Below are 23,607 nucleotides of genomic sequence, written 5' to 3'. Positions count from 1 at the left end.
ACGTTCATATTGGCCTGATTATATTTGATCAAGTAATCAAAAATTGTTGTCCTGAGTGAATTTATCAAGATGCCTGTGCAATCCATTGCTATTCGCATGTAATTAAAACATGAGTGTATTTTATAAATTTTGTACTCATGAGTTACTCTTCTTAGAAAGATTAAATAGCATAGAAAGTGTCAACGAATTTGTTGCGTTCTTTAAATAACTTATTATTCTCCTTAAAATTACAGATTTTCGGCAATTATGCTTTGATAAATCAAATCTTTTCTCTCAGTTCTGCGTCTCGACGAGCAGCAACTTGGACCTGAAGTCTCGATCACACCCCCACCTTCCTTCCCTGACGCGCGCCTCCTCGAGCCTTCAGCAAGATGGTACCCACCTCAACACGGGGGGCGACTCTCCCCCCACCAAGCTTGGGGGGCTCTCAGCGTCTCTGGCACACTTACACAGAGACAAAGACGCAAGTCTCACGTCTTTGCTCAATGCCATGCCATCGCAGCACAGCGACTGCACTGACGTTTACTCCATCAGCTCGTCAGACACACCGAGCGAGGCACGCAAAGCGATGTCCGAGTCGTGCCCGCCATTGTCACGCTTGTCATTCCATTCTGTGCATTCCACTAAGTCTGCAGGGGAGAAGCCTTCTAGACTGAGTGGAGCGTCTAAATCTTCCAGTGAAGACGTTAGCAAGTTTGCCCTCATGACTTCTAGACTGAGTGGAGCGTCTAAATCTTCCAGTGAAGACGTTAGCAAGTTTGCCCTCATGACTTCTAGACTGAGTGGAGCGTCTAAATCTTCCAGTGAAGACGTTAGCAAGTTTGCCCTCATGACTTCTAGACTGAGTGGAGCGTCTAAATCTTCCAGTGAAGACGTTAGCAAGTTTGCCCTCATGACTTCTAGACTGAGTGGAGCGTCTAAATCTTCCAGTGAAGACGTTAGCAAGTTTGCCGACATGAGTCAGTCATACACGGAGGAGGCAACACCGCGTTCCCGACTCTGGTCCAGCCAGCTAGATAGTCTGAGCTGCTCCAAATCTGACGACAGAGACAAAATAAGCTTGGCTGAACACACTAATACTTATTTGCATGAACTGGACGATGTTGTCATTCATGACCATGTTAGTCAAACGGGCTACGAAGGCGGGGTACGGCAAGATATGATAAATGAAGATCTGCCGCTCCACCAGCCTGACGCTAGCTTGGACAATGAAGATGATGCTCATTTGGTCAGTGAAGATGATGTTTGCATAGTCGTCCCTGCTCAAGGTTTTGCCGAAACCAAGTCGAGAGCGAATCTCGAAACTGAACTTGGTGTCCGGGGTTTACCGTTTGGAGTTACGCACGAAAAACGTGGCGTGTCTGATGCTTGGGATGCTACCGACGTTCCTCGCACCTTACCTGAGGTCAGTAATTTTAATAACGCCGCGAATTTGTGTTGTGGAAAGAATTGTTCAGTACCCGCTGCTCCCATCAAAGTTGGATTAACATGAATTGTTTATTATCATATGCTACTCTCTCCTAAGTTAGGTTAATATGAATTATTCAGTACCATATGCTACCCCCCAAAGTTAGGTTAATATGAACTGTTCATTACCATATGTTCCCCTCTCTTCAGCTAGTAGCGCGTGTGCGCGGGACTCTCGAAGATATTCAAGGACAGTTCGCGGCCTTGCACCAGCTGGAGGAAGCCGTGCGCCAGCTCGACCAACTCTGTGCGGTGAGATAACAGTTTTTATTATTCGTTGTGATTTATTCATCTCCATAACACAATGACCATTGACCAATAAGTGCAATAAACCCCGATGCTGGTAAGCGGGTTAGATGCAACTACACGCAGGACATAGCATAGTATCTTCGGCATTGAAGAATAGGCCTGGATAGGCCTGTCGCCGAAAAAGGACATGAGGGAGCATGGTGACTTTGAGCGAGCGGTGCGAGATAATAACTCTAATGATGAATAAGAGTGATGATGTAGTTGTAAAAACATGATGAGTCACGTAGAATACTCAGAGCAACTCAGCCTCAGCTGCATGAAGGCTCGTCGATGAATCGCCTGAACAGCGTATCCATGATACCATGCAGGGTGCATCACAGAAAAAGACTTGAATTACCATAGAGAAGTTGCAAGCGTTACTGACTCTATTGTTGATCATTTGTAAAAGTTTCACTGAACAACCAAATATTAATGTATATAATGTTCGCGAATACTAGTTATATTTTTATTTGGAATAATTAACAATATGAATTCGACTAAATTGATTGGTTATGGATATATCTGTAACATTTATCAAAACGTCAATCACTCTTGTCTAATAGTGGTAAAAGGCGTCAAAATTAATCAAATGGTCAACAATGGGTAATTTATGGCCTTAGTTCTGTATCTCGATATACGTTAGTTTTGCTAGCTTGTTTTTTCCGGGCTGCAGGAACGCGTTTTTTTTCAGACAAAACTGCGCGTAAATGGTTTTAGGAATCTGCATTTGACTGTGATGGCGATGTACAGCTCGAGGAATGATAATACACGAATTTCTTATCATATTCTAAGATGAGAGACGACACAGTTATTGTTGATACTTCATCGCTTTTTCCTATAATGGAAAGATGAAGTTCGGTGAATTTATTCGAGGGTGCTAATAAACAACGCATCCTATTTACTTGCGGTACGTTAATGAATATTTTTTTTAATATCCTGATCTTTGATCCTGATGTGATATTCCTGATCGATCCCGATTCAACCATGTTCCATCCGAGGTTAGAACTTGAGTGTCCACAAGGAAATAAAAAACAACGATGGGGAAGTTGGGACGGGTAACCTGTTATTTTTGATCAATGGTTGTAGGGCTTTGTGTAAAAGCACCTAGTAATTCATATAGGGCTGAGGCATCTATTTTCCTCTACCTATACCTCGGTTATATCTATCACCAGCATGTCGTGTTGTCACAGCTAACCGCTGAGTCGGTCCCAGCCTAACGCTTCACATTCCCTACTGCTTCTATTCAATTATAATTGGTATGAAATCGATGTCATTATGATTTTATTGAAATATAGTTGTAATATACGTAATTCAAAGGTTATTGATGAAATTGCAATAAAATTTTGTGCCGCAGACGACGAGTAGACGTGACAGCGCGGGGTCGGAATGCAGCCTAACCGTCGCGGCAGCGCTGGAGTGTTTCGACTTCCTGGACGCTGAGACCGACAGTCCACCTACCGCGAGACGCGTCTCTGCTAATGGTGACGCCGAGACTGACAGTCCCCCTACCGCGAGACACGTCTCTGCTAATGGTGACGCCGAGACTGACAGTCCACCTACCGTCCCCTCTTATGCTAAGAACGACTTCTGTAGCCTAAAAAGTCCTGACTCTGTAGACCCAGGACTTTGCAACGAAACCTGCCCCGTCAAAAGTCCTGACTCGCTAGATCCTAGATCTTGTGGCAATGGAAACTCTCAAGAAGGCTCGTTGAGTAACACCCTAGAAGACAAGTCGACGCTATCGTCGTCCGGAGGAAGCAAATCTTCAGACTCATCTACTCTTGAAGACAAGTCTAGGTCTTCAGGCACTAGCTCGCTGTCCAACACACTAGAAGACAAGTCTAGTACATCAGCGCAACACACGTCCGGTAAATAATTTATCCTGCTATTTCTAGAAGCTCATTCTTACTGGTCTTGTATGTAATATGGTTAAATATTTTTGTGCGAGTTATTTTATGTAAATACGTAACCATTGTACTGGATGTGTTTTTGAAGAAAAAAAAAAGTAATTTCATTTAGTGATGGACGATGGCGTTGGGAATTAAGGAAAAGGAATAGTAATATCATATTATGATTTATATGAAGTTACTAGACGTTGCTCCATAAGAACTTTTGGTCACAGGCACGTCTACCCTGGAGCTGGTCACCCCACGCCGCCCTCAGGAGGCCCTCCAGTTCGTGTTCCTGCCTTCGTGCCTGCACGCCTCCTACGAGCTCCAGAAGTTCCTCTACGTGCACCAGCGCCGCGTGCTTAAGCTGATCTTGGTCATTAACTTCATTATTTGTCAATATTAATGATTAAGTAATCTATTCGTTGAAATGGAGTGACCATGGCATATATATTGCACGTTCGTCTTCACTCAACCCATGTCATTACCATCATTATTGTCAATATTAATGATTAAGTATTTCATTCGTTGAAATGGAGTGAAGTGCCATATACAGTATATTGCATGTTCGTCTCCACTCAACTCTGGGAGTCTTGCCATTCGAAGCCAAGTCACGACTATTTAAAGTATTCTTCGTCTCTTATTGGCATATCCATAGCTCTAGAAATTTGTTCGAAGTTATACACGCCTATTAGTTTAATTTGAAGCGGTCCAGTGAGAATTAATGTTTTCCTATTAACAACAATTATTTTATTAACAGTTTATTCCTATATTACAGCAGTTATCAGGCCCGGCGTTACCCGAACTTTCACAAGGAACTTAAAGGCAAAGAAAACGCCAAGCAAATTCACCATATATTGATATTGAATATCGATTTCAATATCGATATGGTGAATTTGCTTGGCGTTTTCTTTGCTTTTAAACTCTTTGTGAACTTGCGATATAAGCAGACTGATAATATAAGTACTTATACCCTGACTTTTTGTTGGTGTTTAATGCTCAAGAAAATGAATGCTATTGACTTTAAACAGTTGGTCGTTGACAAAGTCTTGCCTCAAAATGTCCTTTATTTTTCCTCGTTGCCTTTACGCAACAAAAAATGTAAGCATCTTCTTGACCGAATTCATATACAGTGGGGGGAAATAAATATTCGTACACTTGAAAAATCGTATTTTAATGTATGTAAGTACACAAACTTAACAGGAAAAGTGATTTAAATTATGTATAGAGACGCATAGTATTCAAAAATACTATCAAAAGAAATTAAATCTCAATGCAACAAAAAACAATGCNATCACTTTTCCTGTTAAGTTTGTGTACTTACATACATTAAAATACGATTTTTCAAGTGTACGAATATTTATTTCCCCCCACTGTATGTCCATTTATTTCTCAGTATTTTTTTTCACCTTTTATTTTTCCTCGTTATTTTAAGGAACGAAAAATGTAGGCTTCTTCTTGACCGAATTCATAAATGTCCATTTCTAGTATTTCTTACACGTTTCAAGTATGATCTTTATTTTAACAACTTTAAATTACTATTGCATGTTTAAAATGTCCGAATTTATAAATGTCCATTTTTAGTATTTCTTTCACGTTTCGAGTATGATATTTATTTTAACAACTTTAAATTACTATTGCATGTTTAAAATGTCAGAATTCATAAATGTCCATTTATTTCTTAGTATTTCTTTCACGTTTCAAGTATATTATTTCTTTTAACAAATTTAAATTACTATTGCATGTTTACAGAACTTGGGCTTGTTCGGACCGCTGCGGCAACTGGAGCTCTGGAGCCTCCGACAGCTGCAGGCCGAGGGTCGCCTGCTCAGCGCCGTCCTGAACCACAGCACACAACTGGCCGCCCTCAGACCTCACCATCTGCTCACCATCCCACACGTCCAGGTGACATGCTCACCATCCCACACGTCCAGGTGACATGCTCACCATCCCACACGTCCAGGTGACATGCTCACCATCCCACACGTCCAGGTGACATGCTCACCATCCCACACGTCCAGGTGACNCTGATGGCAGGTCGTGGCAGGTGCTGTGGGACTCATGACACTGATGGCATGTCGTGGCAGGTGCTGTGGTACTCATGACACTGATGGCATGTCGTGGCAGGTGTTGTGGGACTCTGTGTCCACGTCCAGTGAGCAGTGGTGCGTGAGCGGCAGCGCGGTGGTGGCAGGTCTGCTGCCGGTCGTCTCCAGTCTGGTGCCTCCTGAGCACGCCGACTCCCTCCCCAAGGAAGGTCTGAACGTTTATATCAACTCAGATCTATAACATAGTTTTACTTTGAATGTGTTTTCTTTATATTGTCTCTATGATTAATGATACTTCGGTACCAATTCAAGTCTTCAAGTCTAAATTACATTAAATTATTGTTTAAAAATGTGCAAATAATTTAGCCCATTAAATTCCCTACTATAAATCTCTGTCGCGTTTGAAAACGAGCGTTCAATGCCTAATAATCGGAAACCGTAACTTGGCTCAGTCGCTTGTGTCGGGAATTTCAACCTCCTGGAACTTCTAACATTTTTGTCTCAGTAAGAAGCTTGTGCCATAAAATGCACCACATTCCTTTCATCTAACAGCATGGCCGCCCTCTCCTATGTTCACCGTGTACAAAAAGTTAATGCTCACCGTGTACACAATGTTAATGCTCACCGTGTACACAAAGCTAATGCTCACCGTGTACACAAAGTTAATGCTCACCGTGTACACAAAGTTAATGGTCACCGTGTACACAAAGCTAATGCTCACTGTGTACACACTGTCTCTTATACACATCTAGATGTGTATAAGAGACAGTGCTCACAGTGTACACAAAGTTAATGCTCACCGTGTACAAAAGCTTAATACTCACCGTGTACACAAAGTTAATGCTCACAGTGTACACAAAGTTAATGCTCGCCGTGTACACAAAGTTAATGCTCACAGTGTACACAAAGTTAATACTCACCGTGTACACAAAGTTAATGCTCACAGTGTACACAAAGTTAATGCTCACCGTGTACACAAAGTTAATGCTCACAGTGTACACAAAGTTAATGCTCACCGTGTACACAAAGTTAATACTCACCGTGTACACAAAGTTAATACTCACCGTGTACACAAAGCTAATGCTGTGTGCACAAGCTTAATACTCACCGTGTACACAAAGCTAATGCTCACAGTGTACACAAAGCTAATGCTCACAGTGTACACAAAGTTAATGCTCGCCGTGTACACAAAGCTAATGCTCACCGTGTACACAAAGTTAATACTCACCGTGTACACAAAGTTAATACTCACCGTGTACACAAAGGTAATGCTCACCGTGTACACAAAGGTAATGCTGTGTGCACAAGCTTAATGCTCGCCGTGTTTTGAAGGTGTACGCTGACCGTGTTGCCGTGTTTGCAGTGCTCGAGTCGCTGGTCGAGCAGATGTCGGGGTGTGGACGCGGCCTGTACACGGGCAGGGAGGTGGTCACCGCAGGCCACTTCTTGCAGCATCTCCAGCCTCCCCTGCAGGCGACCGTGCCTGCCGTGGCCTCTGCCATACTCATCGCCCGCAAGCTCTGTGTCCTCACTCCCCAGAGGTGAGCAGCAAGCTCTGTGTCCTCACCCCTGACGGAGCGCATGCCGTGCAGCTGGGGACATTGCTGCTCAGAGCGCCGCCTCACATCGTCCTGCTTGTCACTGAGTACCTCGCTTCTCTGCACGCTAACCCTGCCGCCCTCGCTCAGGTAAATACTTCGTATACAATCTATGTTTTACCAGACTTTTTACGGCGGCATTAGTGTATCATAAGTGTCACTCGTAGTCTCATTTATGTCATAAATGTATCAGTTCTCTTTCTACTGCGTCATATTCATCATCATCTTCAAGAACAGACTAGACGAAGCTATGCAGGAGCATATGTTCAGTCTTAAAATGCCTAGCAAATTACGGACCAGGCAATAAGTCCAGCAGCTATCTCAATCAATCGTCAGCTATGGAAAGATCGGGTTCCAAAGGCCGCATCCCTTGTGAATCAAGTCACGGAAAGTTCAAGAATCGGCAACAGGCCGTGGGCCTATTTCTTCAACGCCGACATTCCTATTCTATTCTTATTCTATATATTCCGCCTTTAGCGTCATCGATATAGCAGCCATCTTTCTACTGGGTGATTTTCGTCAAAATATTTCTTCCGCTTCATGAAATTGAGTGCTTCTAGAAGTCATTTGGTCTCACTCGCTCCCTCTTGAACGAGTAAGTTTTTATTATTGAACGAGTTTCGTACATGTTGGATTCCATGTTCTTGGTCCGCCGGTATCGTCTGGGGATTTCAAGTGTTCCTTCTATCAAGGATTATTTAGATGTCTTCCATCTTAGGTGCGTCGCGATACGCTTGACGTAAACATAAACGGTTTTCCTACCAAAAACTGACTTCAGACACAATAAATTACTGGGTCTTGAAAAATATGATAACGAAATTCTCACACGTTATTAGGAATAAGTTCCTTTTCCCACTCACTCGAGGCGACTAGGGTTAATCGAAGAAGTTGCAGCTAAAATTTTCGGTCGTGTGTGTGAGCTTTACAGCATCGTCAATGTTAGTCCTTGTAAGTATTCGTAATGTCGCAGATTTTAAGACTTTTTTGCATCGCCAAAATCGCTTTTGCGCTTGTTTTCTTATCAGCTTCTTATTGATCTCAAGTTCATGTACTAGAAATTGGTAAAATGTGGCGATTAAATTGCTGGAAATATTATAAATATTTTCTCTTTTGGTACGAGTGTGTTGTTGATCTATCAATAACTTACTCATATCAATTGTCATGCATCATCAATTACAAATAACGAATTTTTACAGATGCTAGAAGTTTGTCTGCTGGAGCTAGAGTCTCCCAGGAGTGATGACCGAGCGTCGGCTTGTGAGCTTCTCGCCACGATAGCTGCCCTCACTCCCCAGGCCTGTGCCCACCGCCAGCCTCACATCGCACGAGTTGAACGATCCAGTCTATGCATGGAACCTTCCGTGCTCGATCCTAAACTCGAAATTCCTCTCTTCATTAATGAGGAGAAAGTTGCGAGTGACCACAGTGGAAGCACTTCGTCAAACCTGGACAGCGAGGAGCTGGGCAAAGGCAATCGTTTCTCAGAAAACTCGAGTTGCAAGCCCAACAGGAAGAAGAAAGATGGTGAGAACGTATTCAGTCAGTTATTAAATCGTCGTAAGAGTAACGCTTCATCTACGTCTTCTACTCGTTCGACCAAATCTAACAAATCGTACGTTGATTCTGGCATATCTTCCTCTCCGAAGCGAGGTAGTTTAGTATCTTCATTAGAGTCGTCAAGCTCGACGGACTACAAACGTGAGGACTCATTGTCAACAAGGAACCGCAGTCCTGAGGACGTCATGTCTTCTTCTTACCCATCAGCCATGAGTACCCGCACGTCCCTGGCTCAGCGACTTCAATGCGTCCGGCCACACTCTTCTTATGACGCCCATCCTCTGGAGGTTTCATCGTCCGTCAGTCCTCTCGAGCCGTATCCTGCAGTGCGTTTAGCCACGCTGTCTCAGTTTATTGAGATCTTGTCGTTCGTGCAGCACAACGACAGCAGCTATAAGGTGCAGAAAGCAGCTAAGCGCGGCCTGCAGCAGCTCGGATCTGAAGGTGCCGAGGCTATGCAGCAGTGGACCTTGTCGGCTCACGGCTTCCAGGGCGTTAAAGTCTGTAGAGATAATAGACATTAAAAGACGCTGTAGATATTGAAGATATATACTTTCTTAGTTTTGATGAGCAGCGTGTCCGAGACTCGTGTTTGCCTACCGGATTACTTGCTTTAATGTTGATTTGTTCGTCATAGAACTCGGGCGTAATAATAGTACGAATTAATTGATGGCTTTTGTTGACGCCCGCACTCGATTTTTGTGTCGTATATCCGTTGTCGCATTGCAACTTCTCTTCGTTATTTTGATAGAGCAATTGTTGTGCATCAGTGGACGTCACAGTTTTTGCTATGTTGTAAGCAGACTGTCTCCATACGCCACTCGCCAGTCTCGTATTGTATGCTTCCTATGCAGCGGCCGAAGCGTTTGTAGCAGCAAATGGACGACCATTGCTGACTGCAGTTTACTGCTCTCCCAACTGAATTTGAATTCAGTTAGAACCGATAAATATCGGTAGTGATTTATTCTTAATTGGTCTCTAGTGTTATTCGTGGCGAGAGAATGACCAGGTTTTTAGTGTTGGACTTGATGCTGATTTTATTACCTCTACCTTCTAAGCGGGTAGAACGTAACTCTTCCCTCATATGTCATACCATCAATCCATCGGTCCGTATTTTACCATATACTATATTATTTTTTCTTGATCATCAAGTACCTGCCCTAACTTTTCTTCGTCGCTAGTTTGTTTGCAAATAATGCTGTAAATAGAATGCTTCTGGCCTCTTTATGTCTCATAGTTATTATTCGGAAGTCTCGAGTCTAGTCACATGATCAGCTCGTGAGTCAGTGTGGCGGCACGTTGCTCGTGTTTTATATTTACTTATTTTGCCTTCAGTCCGTCTTGCTGTATGAAGGTTCGCGCTATGTCTTTTTGCACGATATGCTACAACTTTATTTTTTATGAAATAATTGGGCGACTTCAGTTGTCTTTTTTATGAAATAATTGGGCGACTTCAGTTGTCTTTTTATGTAATAATTGGGCGACTTCAGTTGTCTTGCATGAAGCATCTCGTCTTACGTAGTTTTTGTGATTTGTTTCGCTTCTTTTTCAGATGATTTTTTTTTCAAGTGGAGTGTTGGCTTACCGTAAAATATTGATCTTATCGCTCATTACCTCATTTTAATCAAGCTGGATCTGAACTTCTAATTTTTCAGCATTAATATCAATTTTTCGTGCCTAGTAGTGCAATAAGCAGTGTAATGAAAGAACAATTTATGCAATGCTCTACCATGCTATGTGTCGTAGGTAGTACGTTTGGTTTTGAAATCTTGTGATCAAAACATGCAAAACTTTAGTCCATATGATTTAACGTGTAATTGTACGTCATCTCATATTTTCAAAACATTTATTACAATTATATATACGTAAACTCGCAACACTGTCGGTAATATAATAAGCTGTTAGAAGAAAATTTCGAGGCAAAAAACGTTTTCAAAAGTTGATGAGTGAATTGCCTTCCTATCGGGATTCCGGTAACTTTATTTATTCTAATACATTTTCCATTTCCATTTTCGCACTTTTTCATATAATTTTAACGGAGCTTTTTATGTCTTGTGCATTAATTCATTTGTAGCGTGCGCTTTTGGACAATGTTCTGGTCATGTATTGCAAGCTTACTGAATCTCATTTACTATACAAAATGTCCATGCCTAAAAATTTCCTCCAGTTTCATGAACGAAGCGTGATATTTCTCTTTGGTAACGGCTTACGAAGACTGGTTGTTACTAATGTGTAGCTGAGAACGGTTATTGGTGTTCCATCAATAAGTTATGAAGTTAAAGAAGAGTTTCAAAGTTGGTGGTGTTTGTGGACAAAGAATGACAAGCCGAAGAAACGTCTGAGGCCCTTCTCATTATATGGGTAATGTTAATGGGAGTGTGAGGTTACTGATGGCTGTATAGTGATGTTACTGAAGACCGATTAGTGACCGTATGGTTTTCTCTCAAAATATTTCGGTGTTATTATATTTGGGCGGAGTGTTGCTCAGCTTCAAAGCTAGACACTCGAGACTGGGAGGTATCAACTTTGGTCAAGGAGGTACAGAATCACTAATTTAGTCATGATTGACCGTTTTCTATTACCGATATATTACAGAAGACTTTATTTGTGAATAAAGAATTTTTTTATGTCAGTTAAAGTAGTGATGCCGACCCAAAGTAATCACAGATGTATTTGATTTGAAATGTCGTACCGGTATATCAGCACAATTACGGCTTCAAGGATCTAGATTTTCTAGAGCAAATCTGGCTTGCATTGTTTTTCTTAGTTGTTGACTTGTTTCGACGCCTGCTTAATGTGTCAAAGGTAAACGAAATTGCTGGATGCTTGCTTGCAAGCAAGAATGGGAGCTGAGCTCTATTGATGAAGACGCTACGTTGCATGTATATGATGAAACTAGGAAGCTTAGGCATACACACAGTAATACATTATCAAAAACGAAATTTCGAAATGTCAAATTTTTTCGTATAAGACAGTTTTTTAATCTTATAAGGCAGTATTTTTTAAAGTTGGTTTCCTTGAAAACTCGTAAGGCTCGCATATCTGCACGAAGGATCGCGCACACACGTCGTCGCATTCTGTATTTTGATCGCTTCGAATTTGAACGAAGCCGTGGACACCGTCAGCTCGTGTCACATCCGTACCACATGCACTGAGGCTCTAAGAGGTAAGGCTAGTGATGAATGGATGAAGTGAGCTTCCGTCATCACGTGCATTTTAGTGTCCGTGTTTGAGTATTGTCTCATTGCAGTGAGGCGCTCTAGAACTACACGTTTCTATCTATAAATTTGAATAAAATTGAATGGTTAACTTTCAAGCTTTTGATACTCTTCTAAAAAGGCCTATTTAAATTCTATCCCATATCAAGATTAAAACCGAACGAGTTGGGTTAAACGAAGTAATTGGGGAAACTTAATTGTCTGAAATTTGATCATTATAGCTTGACGGTATCATTGCACTGCGCGTCGCGCTCAGGATGGCGCGTGCGTCTCATTTCTGAAGGAGCTTGCGTCCTCCGAGCCGACTGGACCAAATATTCGGAGTGTAGTTGCGTCTCGATGTGAGCAACTTCATGACTGGACAATTTACTTTTCCTTAAACTATATTTCATTCTGTTGTAGCAAACTCTGATGCTATTATGAATTGTTGTGTGGTGTATAGCGAGTGCTCTCTTCTGGCTGCTGGGGCCGAGGAGGATTATGTTACGCACAGAGAAGAGGACGAAAAGTCAAGTAAATGATCTGTTGAAAGGTTCGGATCAATACCATTCCTTTCAAATTCTTGTATATTTCAAATGTTGCTAACCTCCTAAATAGACGATGATCTGGAGGAATGTAAAGTATTTGTCTCGAAATCGAGATGCATTTTGTGACGGCTGAAGAGCACTTTTTTATGTGGTTTATTGTTTTCGCCGGATATGTATACATGCTGAGTGTATTGTTATCACGAATAAGAAAGGTCTAATCAAAAGTGGATGTTATTATTACCCTAGTCTGTAGTCTGCGCGTAAAATTCTACCTCGTCAAGGTCTGCTGATGGGAGGCTGCAATTTCAGGTATAATTATCTTCAGTCGGCAGCCCGCGGGCCACATCTGTAGGTATATCTACACACTTTCTGAACAGTGGTAAGAAGAAACAAGGTGGTGTAGAAACAAATTAAATAAGCACCTAATCATAAGTGGGCCAACTAAGAAGAACAAAGCAGTCACGCTCTAGCCAAGTTTAAATAAGGCTCGCTATGAACGGCAGCGGCCCTGAGCTTACCAGCCAGTAGTGAGGCGGTAAGGTAAGCTCACCACCAGCCCCCGCCTCAAGACGAAATTAACTCGAGCTCTGCTATGGCGCTTGTTTGGCACGCCGGGTGTTGAGGTACATATTTCTTACGATCTGTACACCTTGTAACGTATATAACTTGCATTATGTAGGTAATTTTAACGACGTATGTAAGGTATGATGCGAGGTCTTGGAATTAAATATCAATCGTGAGCGCCACAGTACGCCCCCAAATCGTTCGGGTTCCTAACCTGATGCCAAACGATATTGCCTTTACTATCAATTGAGCTGCTCCAAGATCATGTTACATTCCACACTGATAATATTGATGTTATATAGATAATAACAAAATCTATCAATTTCCACGAATGCAAATCAGTGGGAAACCAATAATCAAATTTAATTATTTAATCTTATTGATTTCGACAAATTCATAATTAGTTTGACAATCGGAAGATTTTTTAGAACGCTAGTAAATAATGGAATTGGCTTCTCGTGCGCTAGTTACAAATCATTCCCAAGGAAATTAGGTTGCCTTGTAGTGTTAGATAATTATAAGACAAGATAGATAAGAGATAATTATAACGTTGATTAAGTTATCGAATAAAAAAAGCTTTCCACAAGAAATTTCTTGTATCGACCACAATCTTTACGAGTAAAATAACCTGAGATTTTTATGGTTGTCAATTAATGAACCGTTAAGAGAGATCGTTTATTAAAGTCCAAAATGAATAAAAGCGACTTTTACCGATACTAGACCTATCATTTTAAGTCTCTTCTCGAGGCTTCCAGACAGGCTCAATATTACGTTCATATTTTTATTCCATCAAAAATTATTGTTCAAAATGAGCATCTGTAATATGAACTTCGTTATTTCAACAGTACTCTAGATTGAAGAATCTATTTGCAATTCCTAAAAAATATAAAGAAGCGGAAAAAATCAGAAAACATTCATTGTAGAAGATGATAAGCTAAAAGAAGCTCCCTATACATGCATTCACCCTACATGCAGCCTAGCGTTGACGCCACAAGCGTTGCCAGCCACAATTGCACCAGAAAGCCATAAGCTGAGGCTCAACCGCGTCAGTAAGGCTCTGGTAACTGCATAGGAAGGTCGTCGCTCGCTAAGGCTCCGTCAATAACGGTACTGAACTTTATTTGTTCCTGCCTTTCAAGTTAAGTCTTAATTTTTGCTTTCATGCTTTACATTTGTACATGTTGCTAGATAAACGAGCTCAAAGCACCTTTAGTTCGCAATTTGGCTTTTAAAATTAATATGATGACTGCGTAATATTGCCAACCTGTTGCTATTTTGCCGCAGAAATTAAGCGAATGTTGCAAGTTTACTTGCCACTAGCATGCTGTAACCTGTCAATAAAACGGTTTAATTAACTTTGATTTAGAATTTTAAGATCATCTAAGGCTGCCGTTAATAAAAGCTGAAACTGTGAGTCAGTAGTGATCAGCGTCAACCTAATACATTAGGCTACCCATATAACAAATATCTAACTCGAACTGTTAAAAATGATAGCAATCGTAAATGAATTGTCATGGCCTCCCAATCTATCAAGAAATTTTCTCCAGACGTTCACAGGAAAAGTATGCATTTTACAATTTCTGGGTAGCATAAAGTTCCTGTTGATAGAAATTAAATGCGTGAAATTTAATGTAGAAATAAAATCATAATCAATGTTCCATAAGTTACTTGGTCTCTAATTCTATAAATAAACTATTGTGATATTAGACCTTATGAATATAGAGAATTGTGACTTGAAGCAGCTGTTGGATCAGTAGCTCGAAGTATTCGTTACTATGTAATATAGATCGCAATTGGCGAAAATAAGTCTTAATGAAGCCTTCCCGAAGAAAATTTGACATATTTTCGAAAATTTCTGCAAGTTGATCACACGACTCTGATGGACGGCACAATGGCTAGCATTACGCTGTGTGATGAGCAATCTTTAATTATTACAAGGTTATATGACCTACGTGGCATTTAGCTTTCTTCACCTCATCATCATCACTCATTATGCTCGCTCAAAAATGGCACCTTTACAATGATTGCACATGAAGGATTGCGAGCTGAACACGAGAAGACATGACATTATGAACTGATTTCACTAAATTTCATAATTTTCTATGTACAACTCTAATCTCTGAATACATTAAATATAAATTTTTGTGGGCGAACGTATTGTTAAGAGCACCTGAAACGCTTATTTAATACCAGTAGATCTGATATATACTGGCATTTACATTCAGCATGTTGTTTTTATGATATTTATTAATAAATATTTAATGATAGGATTGATTTAATCATGAACTATTTGAAAATATGTCTGTAAAATCACGCAACGCAATTGATGAATTTATCTTATACAATCACCACAGTTTAAATATTAGATATTAAATCAAAATTAATCTGTAGGTATGAACTGAATAGCTTTCCATCACTCACTCAAATTCGAAAAGATTCTGCTACTACCACGAGATGAAAATACAGAAAGAGGCTAAAGCTTGGTGTATACGTACTGCTCGTTTCCGAGCACACCTCATTAAATATCTAGGAATTAAATATTATTAGTTTTAAATATAATTATATTTTGAATTAAATATAATATTAATTAAATATTATTATCTAGGAATTAAATATTATTAATTAAATAGCACACCTCATTAAATAATAGGAAGATGATGGACAGAGGCACAATAGCGTCGCCTCAAATCAGACATGCATGGGGTTATTGGGGAGGCAAATTTCAAGTTACCCACTTGTTCATTTGCCCGCCACTTGTTCACTTGCCCGCCACTTGTTCACTTGCCCGCCACTTGTTCACTTGCCCGCCACGGTAATGCATCAAACATCATAAAGACTCCGACGTGAAAGCAGCAAGATAAATTTCACCTTCGTAATTATACATCGTGGAAATGACATAATGGTTTGTAAATGTGAGTCAGAAGTTCTTCAAAAGCTAATCCTTTAGTTTTTGGGATAAAATATCCTGTAGTTTTCCCAAAAAATATCCTAATAATCCTGTAGTTTTTGGGATAGAATATCCTTTAGTTTCCCCAATAAAATATCCCAATAATCCTGTAGTTTTCAGTTGAGAGTTTCGTGCCAAAACAGGCCAGAGGCTCGCTGGGAGGTCGTATATAGTCTCGCTTATAGGCGTGTTTGGCAGCTGTCGGCACACCTGTGACTCATAAGCTCTTTCTGTCCTCGACTCGCTTGTATATTTCAATCTGAAAAATATTAATAGGCAAGAATTTCGCCAGAATGCGGCAGAAATTAACTCATTTTACTCGGCTATATTAGAAACAGAACTGCGTGACTACTAATCTTTGTATGCATTAGACAAACATCGTGCGCTCCATTCTGGTGAGACTTTTCTCTCGTTAGTTTTCCATCTACAAGCCATGAGTGCATTTCAATATCTTCTTGTTGTTGCTGTTGTCTTCTATTAAAGTTCAAATATTTCACGCTCAACTAATAATTATGCAAACTTCACATAAGGAGCAGCTTTGTGCGCATACATAAACGCGGTAACCTCTTACCTTCACGCTAATGTTGTTCTTCCTAACAATCAATGATAATCTTATATTAAGTATTTAATCATGTACTGCGACGTCCATATGTGTCCTCCACCCTCACGTGTACCGCCCCAGTTCAGCCAGAGGCATCAGTAATGAAATAATAAAAGTCAATACGTTTGCTATAAAAGTTCATCGCATTTTCAACTCAGATCAGCGTCAGTTTTAATTCCATAAAACGAAAGTGTTCGAGATAAATCGCGCCAATGGATCATCACCAAACGGTTCATCAATCATCATGTCAGTTTTGTCTAGCATTTTCGACGATCGCCTTAATTCCATAAAGCATAAGTGTTGTAGATAAATCGCGCCAATAGATCATCACCAAATGGTTCATCAATAATCATATCAGTTTTGTCTAGCATTTTCGATCAAATGGCGCCGTCTGGTTAGATAGTCTCACGGAAGAGCTTGATCAGCAATTGGCCGGTCGAGGCAGGTCGCATTTTTGTTCAGGTCGCGGTACTCTGATCAGCAATTGGCCGGTCGAGGCAGGTCGCATTTTTGTTCAGGTCGCGGTACTCTGATCAGCAATTGGCCGGCCGAGGCAGGTCGCATTTTTGTTCAGGTCGCGGTACTCTGATCAGCAATTGGCCGGTCGAGGCAGGTCGCATTTTTGTTCAGGTCGCGGTTAATACTGAATATTAAGAAGATTTTTTTTAATCGGTGACATGAAAATTCTGATGATGTCAAAAATTTTATCCATTTCATGAATTGTTGAAAATACTAAATATTAAGAAGATTTTTTTTAATCGGTGACATCAAAGTTCTGATGATGTCAAAAATTTTATCCATTTGTTGAATTTTTGAAAATATATAACTTTTTTCTGAGCTTGCAAATAACAGCCGATAATTTTGGAGTAATAATCGAAGTAGCGCACTTTAATGTCTCACGGTATATTGTTCGAACTTCTGAAAAAATGGTATAAACTGGTTTAATGTAAACTTGTTGTTTATGGTTGAAACAATAGACTGATATAATTCACAATAGTCACTCAGCGCGCGTCGAATCCTCGCTTTAGGTTTGTAAATTATACAGCACCTGCTAAGGCTAAGTTAACGATAAAGATAGAAACTATACAAAATACAGCTATATTTCTGCAAAAAAATACTCATTGACTGGAATTTCTAAAATTATTCCAGTAGGAGCGTCAAATGAAAACAACGAGAACCATAGTATTAATATTGACGTAATTGTCAGCGTACATGCATATTTCACTTTTCTTAATTACTGGACTTCTTCGATAATTTTGAGAAGATATTCTTACATTACGTTCTAGTTAGCTCCGTCAAACACTGAACTCGGAAGAAAGTTAAACATGCGAACTAATATACGTAGATTCGATTGGCAAGTCACGAGGTAAATATATATATATATATATATATATATATATATAACCGTCAGACTTAGAATATCTTTTATTCCTAGACACATGCAACAACGTCAACGGCAGTCGTATTTCTCTGTCCCGTAATTGCAAGAGGCAATTAATTATTTAGAAGTTGTGCAGAATCTTTTACAGATTCATCCAAGTTTGTTAGAGTGCGCGTGCGTATGAAGCCTGGCGTCGCAAATGCTCATATAATGGGGCTGTTTGAACGCGTTTTTATTACACTAATCGTGTCGGTATATTACCAGCAAGGACTTGAAAATTTACACTTTGTTGAAGAATATTAAAGCATTGGAAATATGAGAGTAAAAGTTTAGACTAAATATTGAAATGTCAGAATAGGTATATACATACAAATTTAATTTAAACTATTTAAAACGGTTTTAATTCGTATCTCGGAATGAAAGTCAAATCAGAGTTCCATCTAAAATTTTGATTAGAATTGGTTTCTTCGATTAGTACACATTAATTTAATTATTATTAACAAGATTCATATAATGACGGGAATCGTAGTTCTAAAATTGCAAAGTTTATCGAACCCGGAAAACTCCTGGACCTGAACATTCATTCAGCTAAAATGGATGGACTACTGAATGACGGAATGCGGGATAATAGAATTCAGGAACACATGGATGATATGATTTGATTCTGAATAACTGAATTTGGAAAGTCTGGATTCAGGGCAACAGAATTTTCAAACCAAACAGATTATTTGCTCTGGGCGACGCGGTTTTGAACTAATATCGCAAAAATTTGGAACATAATTCGAATGATGTCCGGACAAAGTTTGGTTAGAGTGCGACCAGAGTTCGGAGAGTGTGCGCCGCCAATAGCATGTAAACCGATTGAGACCCTGGACGCTTGGTCCACTGAGTGTATTTATCCTATTTATTATATATATTAAGACTTTGTATCTGCCTCATTGAGACCTTGCATCTGCCTCATTGAGACCTTGCATCTGCCTCATTAAGACCTTGCATCTGCCTCATTGAGACCTTGCATCTGCCTCATTAAGACATTGCATCTGCCTCATTAAGACCTTGTATCTGCCTCATTAAGACCTTGTATCTGCCTCATTAAGACCTCGCATCTGCCTCATTAAGACCTCGTATCTGTCCTACGTTCAGCGCCGCATGAAGGGCCACGCAAGTGGGCGGTATAGGTGTGAGGCGGGTGCTATTTACAGACAACCTTGAGCGCACTCAAGAATAATCTTCGCTGCTCGTCGCCCAGATTGAAAAAAATTACTCTAATTATTAACGCTGAGAGAAAACGCAAAAACTTTAAATAATGAGATGAAAATGAACTGAAACTACCCGTATGAGAAAAGGCCATTCGTCATGAGACTCGCATCGGTGCCCTGATGGTGCAACGGCTACCGTTGTAAATCGTCCATAGGTTACAAGAAAATCTTTACGATGTGTATGTAAGTATTAGGCAGGAAATCTATTTCCACTGTACCAAATTCATCATCGCGTAATAAAATTTCCCAGACAGAGAATCTGTCACTAAACTAAAATTCAGGAAGATGTAATGGGACTCAATACACCACGTAGAAAGTAGAATGCAGTGGTCCGATCCCTCTTAAGCTGTGGAACTGTAGCAATATATGCCATTTATTTAAAATTCTCAAGACATTTAGTCTGACCAATTACAACTCATCATGAGTTTGATGTATGCAAAGTAAACTTTATTTTGTTTACTTGAAACATAGATGATTTAGTAGTGATTAACAGCACAAAATATCTGATTGTACGAGTTTTTAAATACTTCTCGATCAGGAAGAAGGCCGAAACAAACCCTAATCATATCGAAAGTCTTTCATTTTAAATTTCCCATTAGCGTGCTGTGGTAAGAAAAAAGTTCATTTCTAACATACATGCAAAGCTGTTCATAAACAGTTTATTTATTTATCTTAATAATTAAAACTTCTCATCGTTACTCGTGCAGGAGTTGTGAACCTGTGCAAAATATGTGCATGTCGTTCGATATTTACATTTGTTTTACAAAGATTTTAATTATATAATTATTAACAATTAGTTTAACATTTCGGGCACATTTGTTCCTTTAGCTTCTTGTTTCTGAAAACCTATCAGGAAATGCATTACTTGTTAACTTGAATGCTAATTCTCAAAGTTAGAACTCACGAAGCAGCAGTGACTTATCTTTTTACCAAAACGGACTTATTATTTTTTCTAAAATTTTTAATTTCACATCAAAGGCTTCGTTCCACTTTCGCTAATCAGTTTGAAATATTTTGACAGGAATAGGGTGCCCTATATATCATTTGCTGATTGTCTCAATGATTGATATGATCTTCTTTATTTCAGTTGTCTGTTTGACTGACATTTCTTTCTTGGAGCTTCGCTCATTCTGTCTTGCTTCGCTTAATACGCAGGCAAGTTTGACTTTTATTTGCCACGCAACGTCTTCTTATTCTAATTCTGAAAATCTTCTATACTTCCGATGCTTTATGAATATATTAAATCAAATACGAGGTGGAACATCTGCGAGCAAGGAAAGTGAATTAATGCCCATGTTTTCCTTTTGTCAGGTGCGAACAATCGTTAAGAGCGAGCTTAACAAGTAACAATATGTATTACTATCCAGCTCACTACGAGGCTCGCTACGAACCCTACGACTACTACAACTACTACGACAGCCTCAAGTACCTCCGTCCGGGGTTTGTCACCACGCGCTACTACATCGGCAACCCCTACATCACCAGCTACAGTGACGGTCGCTTCGAGCTCCTGCGCCGCACCCCAGTCTATTCTACTCTGAGGAGTAGGTCCGTTGAAAGGGAAATCACACCTCCGAGGTTCGTTCGGGCGTCTAGCATCCCTCGGCAAACCTCTCCACCCGCAGAAAATCTCAGGCACAGTACTAGAGCATCGAGTGTGCCTCCCACAGATTCCTTCACTCCTTCCATAGTGCACTACACTCCCAAGCTATCGGAAAGCTCATCTCCCGCAACCACTTTTTCGTACTTCTCCCGTCTTCCAGAAGTACCCGGTAAAATGCCTGACCAGCCCAAGAGAATCTTTACCGCAAATCCTGTCTCGTTTGGACCTCGGGTCTACACGAATCTCTCTGTATTCCCCACCATGAGGCACTCTTCATACAGCCTCATGACTCCCATTGACCGATTCAGGTACCGCACCGTGCCAACCAAGTCGTACAACACGTATCCCAGCTCGTCGTACTACAGCTACCCCACTCCTACTAGGACCACGTCGAGCGCATACCGCCAGAGCGACCTTTTCCCAACTCGCTTCCAGATCGACCGACTCACGTCGCCTAGCGTTGAACGCTTTTACGCCGGTCGTCGGACACAATATTAGTTTTCACGATGAAATAGTACTTGTCTAAGGAATGTCTAGGTAAGAGTCTGTGTGAGATAGATGTTCAATGGAGTTTGAGCTCCAACTTAATGGGAATGGCATGAGCACTTGCACAGTCAATCGCATCGTGCATAAGTGGCTGATTTCATCGATCGATTGATGTATGATTCATACGCGGGGGGACTATCACTGCATTGAAATTTTCAAGATACGATGATTTCACTAAGGCTTATCTATATTAACTCACTGCCACGCTGAAAGATTTTTCTTCACCATAATTTTTAATTCTTTGTTTCCGTTGGCAACCTTGCTATTGGGAGAATGTCAGGATAACACTGGATCTCCTATATATATCGAAACTTTAATTTACTAGTGTGAGCTTAACTTCATTTCTTTTGCGGAGTATCTTTTCTGAAGGACATGGAGGTTTCGTTGCCAGCTATTAAACACGGATGGAATATATTATATAAGGCTAAAAACAACAAATTTTGAGTTAAGATTCGGAGGGTAAGCGTTGAGTTGTAGGTTGAAAATGAGCGCGTGTTGTCAACCTACAACTGTGCGCTGAAAGTAAATGTCCTCGCCGAATATATATCAAAACGTTTAAAGGATAAAGAAATTATACGACGCTTTGAATCCCACGGTTCAGCCACTTTCATCGTAAGGCATTCCTCATCAAATGTTAACTTTTTACAGTTAAGAAAAAATCCAAAGATGAACCAACATGTCTATTTTCTTTATTTGCTTCTTTCTACGACTTCGAATGTTTTCTAGCTAAGCTATCCTTCTATCGACCGAACCTTCCTTCAAACCTTTATAATGCGAGCATAACTCGTTCTCCCGAGGAACTATTCGTTTCGGTTAGAAGGCTAATAGGCACGAACTGGGCCGTGATGTAAGATCTCGCTCGTGTCTCATTAGTCTCAAGTCTTGATCGATTCCTCTCTCGAGACGAGTCCCAAATAAGCTACTCTAAAACGTTTACTTGCTTTTATGGCAAAATTGTCGTAATTGCGAAAAAATAATTACAGTTACGTGACTTGTTTCATTTAATCCCCTGGAAACGAAGGAATTTTCGCTTTGTCTCCTCAGTAAGGGTTAACGCAAACTAAAAGCGATTATACCTCAGCGACCGAACAATACAGGAACTTTTAAATACATATGGCACAGACGAGTAGTAACATTTTGTACATCAAAAATACATTCAAGAAAAGGTTAAAAGTTTTGATGATGACAGGTAAAATATTCGTTAGCTATCCCATGCGATTCGAAGCCCTGGGCCGAGTTATCGAACATGCCCCGAGTTACGTAGCAGCTAGTGTAGTAGTTTGTCATTGGTTGGTCCAGCCCGAAGGCTGTTCATTGTACAAGTTAATACAGCAATAGTTGAACTCTGCTCTGTTGTTAACACGACAAACGTATGAAGTACTAACCTTGATGGAATCTTACCACGCACACAATCCTAAATTCCCCATTAGTGCGATGAAGTAATCTACATTTCTGTTAACTATTTTGAATTGGATGGAAGTAAAAAATACGTGTTCATGCAAGCATCGAAACCTACCTATATTAAAAGAAAAAATTATGACAGTATGTCCATTAATAATGGGTTCATGGAGCTTAACCAAATGATATAGAAAGTTAGTCTGTAATAATGATATTAAAATGGTTCTCAGGAAACTTGCGACGTCTAGTAAAATAACAAAGCTCTTACCTTCACATCCTGTGGTGTGGGTGGAGGCAACCGACCTCGTAATCCTGTCACCGAAAATCTATGAAGGCAAGAAGCTTCTTAGGGTAGGCTGATGCTTTCATAACATAACATAAGTTCATAACATAGTGATGTCGGCGCTGAAGAGTAGGCCTGATGTGGCCTGTCGCAGTCAGTCTTGTCCCAATTACACTGATATGGAAAGTTTAGCTCATTTAGTACCGGAATGAGAATGAACAATGTGTCACACATTGACTGCAGACGTTCGTCACCAAATAGTATTGAGGTGGCCATTTTTCACTGACTAATGTATACACCTTTGTCGTCACTCATATGCCGCCATATTGGAAGTAAAGTGAAACTAACTGACGATAAGTAGAACAGTTGCTGCTCATTACCGGACGCTAAAATGATATTTTATCCAGAATTAAGAACATTAAGTGATGAAAAC

The 23,607-nt window shown here is 40.2% G+C and overlaps 2 protein-coding genes across 3 annotated transcripts in view; both read left to right on the top strand.

Annotated features, from left to right (window-relative positions):
- The window catches only part of LOC108674188, a 65,159-nt gene extending 52,343 nt beyond the window's left edge, over positions 1-12,816 (top strand). The window contains exons 13-21 of the mRNA XM_047885392.1: positions 278-1,405; positions 1,618-1,719; positions 3,110-3,623; positions 3,878-4,020; positions 5,397-5,549; positions 5,772-5,901; positions 7,056-7,233; positions 7,266-7,380; positions 8,487-12,816. Of these exons, the coding sequence (XP_047741348.1) occupies positions 278-1,405; positions 1,618-1,719; positions 3,110-3,623; positions 3,878-4,020; positions 5,397-5,549; positions 5,772-5,901; positions 7,056-7,233; positions 7,266-7,380; positions 8,487-9,371 (3,348 nt within the window). The 3' untranslated portion in view covers positions 9,372-12,816. The remainder of the gene's footprint in view (positions 1-277; positions 1,406-1,617; positions 1,720-3,109; positions 3,624-3,877; positions 4,021-5,396; positions 5,550-5,771; positions 5,902-7,055; positions 7,234-7,265; positions 7,381-8,486) is intronic.
- Positions 12,817-14,180: 1,364 nt separating this feature from the next.
- Positions 14,181-22,481, top strand: LOC108674197. Of its 2 annotated transcripts, XM_018162121.2 has the most exons (3): positions 14,183-14,263; positions 20,432-20,499; positions 20,656-22,481. In XM_018162121.2, exon 3 carries the CDS (start codon positions 20,696-20,698, stop codon positions 21,443-21,445), a length of 750 nt encoding a protein of 249 aa, XP_018017610.1. In that variant the 5' UTR covers positions 14,183-14,263; positions 20,432-20,499; positions 20,656-20,695; the 3' UTR covers positions 21,446-22,481. The 2 variants fall into 2 exon arrangements, with proteins under 2 accessions (XP_018017608.1, XP_018017610.1); XM_018162119.2 differs by lacking the exon at positions 20,432-20,499 and having other exon boundaries at positions 14,181-14,263.
- The last annotated feature ends 1,126 nt before the right edge of the window (positions 22,482-23,607 follow it).

This window comes from Hyalella azteca, unplaced genomic scaffold (genome assembly GCF_000764305.2).
Source record: "Hyalella azteca isolate HAZT.00-mixed unplaced genomic scaffold, Hazt_2.0.2 contig17794, whole genome shotgun sequence".
In the NCBI taxonomy this organism is placed as follows: domain Eukaryota; kingdom Metazoa; phylum Arthropoda; class Malacostraca; order Amphipoda; family Hyalellidae; genus Hyalella; species Hyalella azteca.
The sequence above is the reverse complement of the archived record's forward strand: the minus strand, read 5'-3'. Positions and strand labels throughout refer to the sequence as shown.

Excerpts from the sequence above, each read along its gene's own strand:
- LOC108674197 (XM_018162119.2), top strand. The coding sequence starts at position 20,696 with ATGTATTACTATCCAGCTCACTACGAGGCTCGCTACGAACCCTACGAC.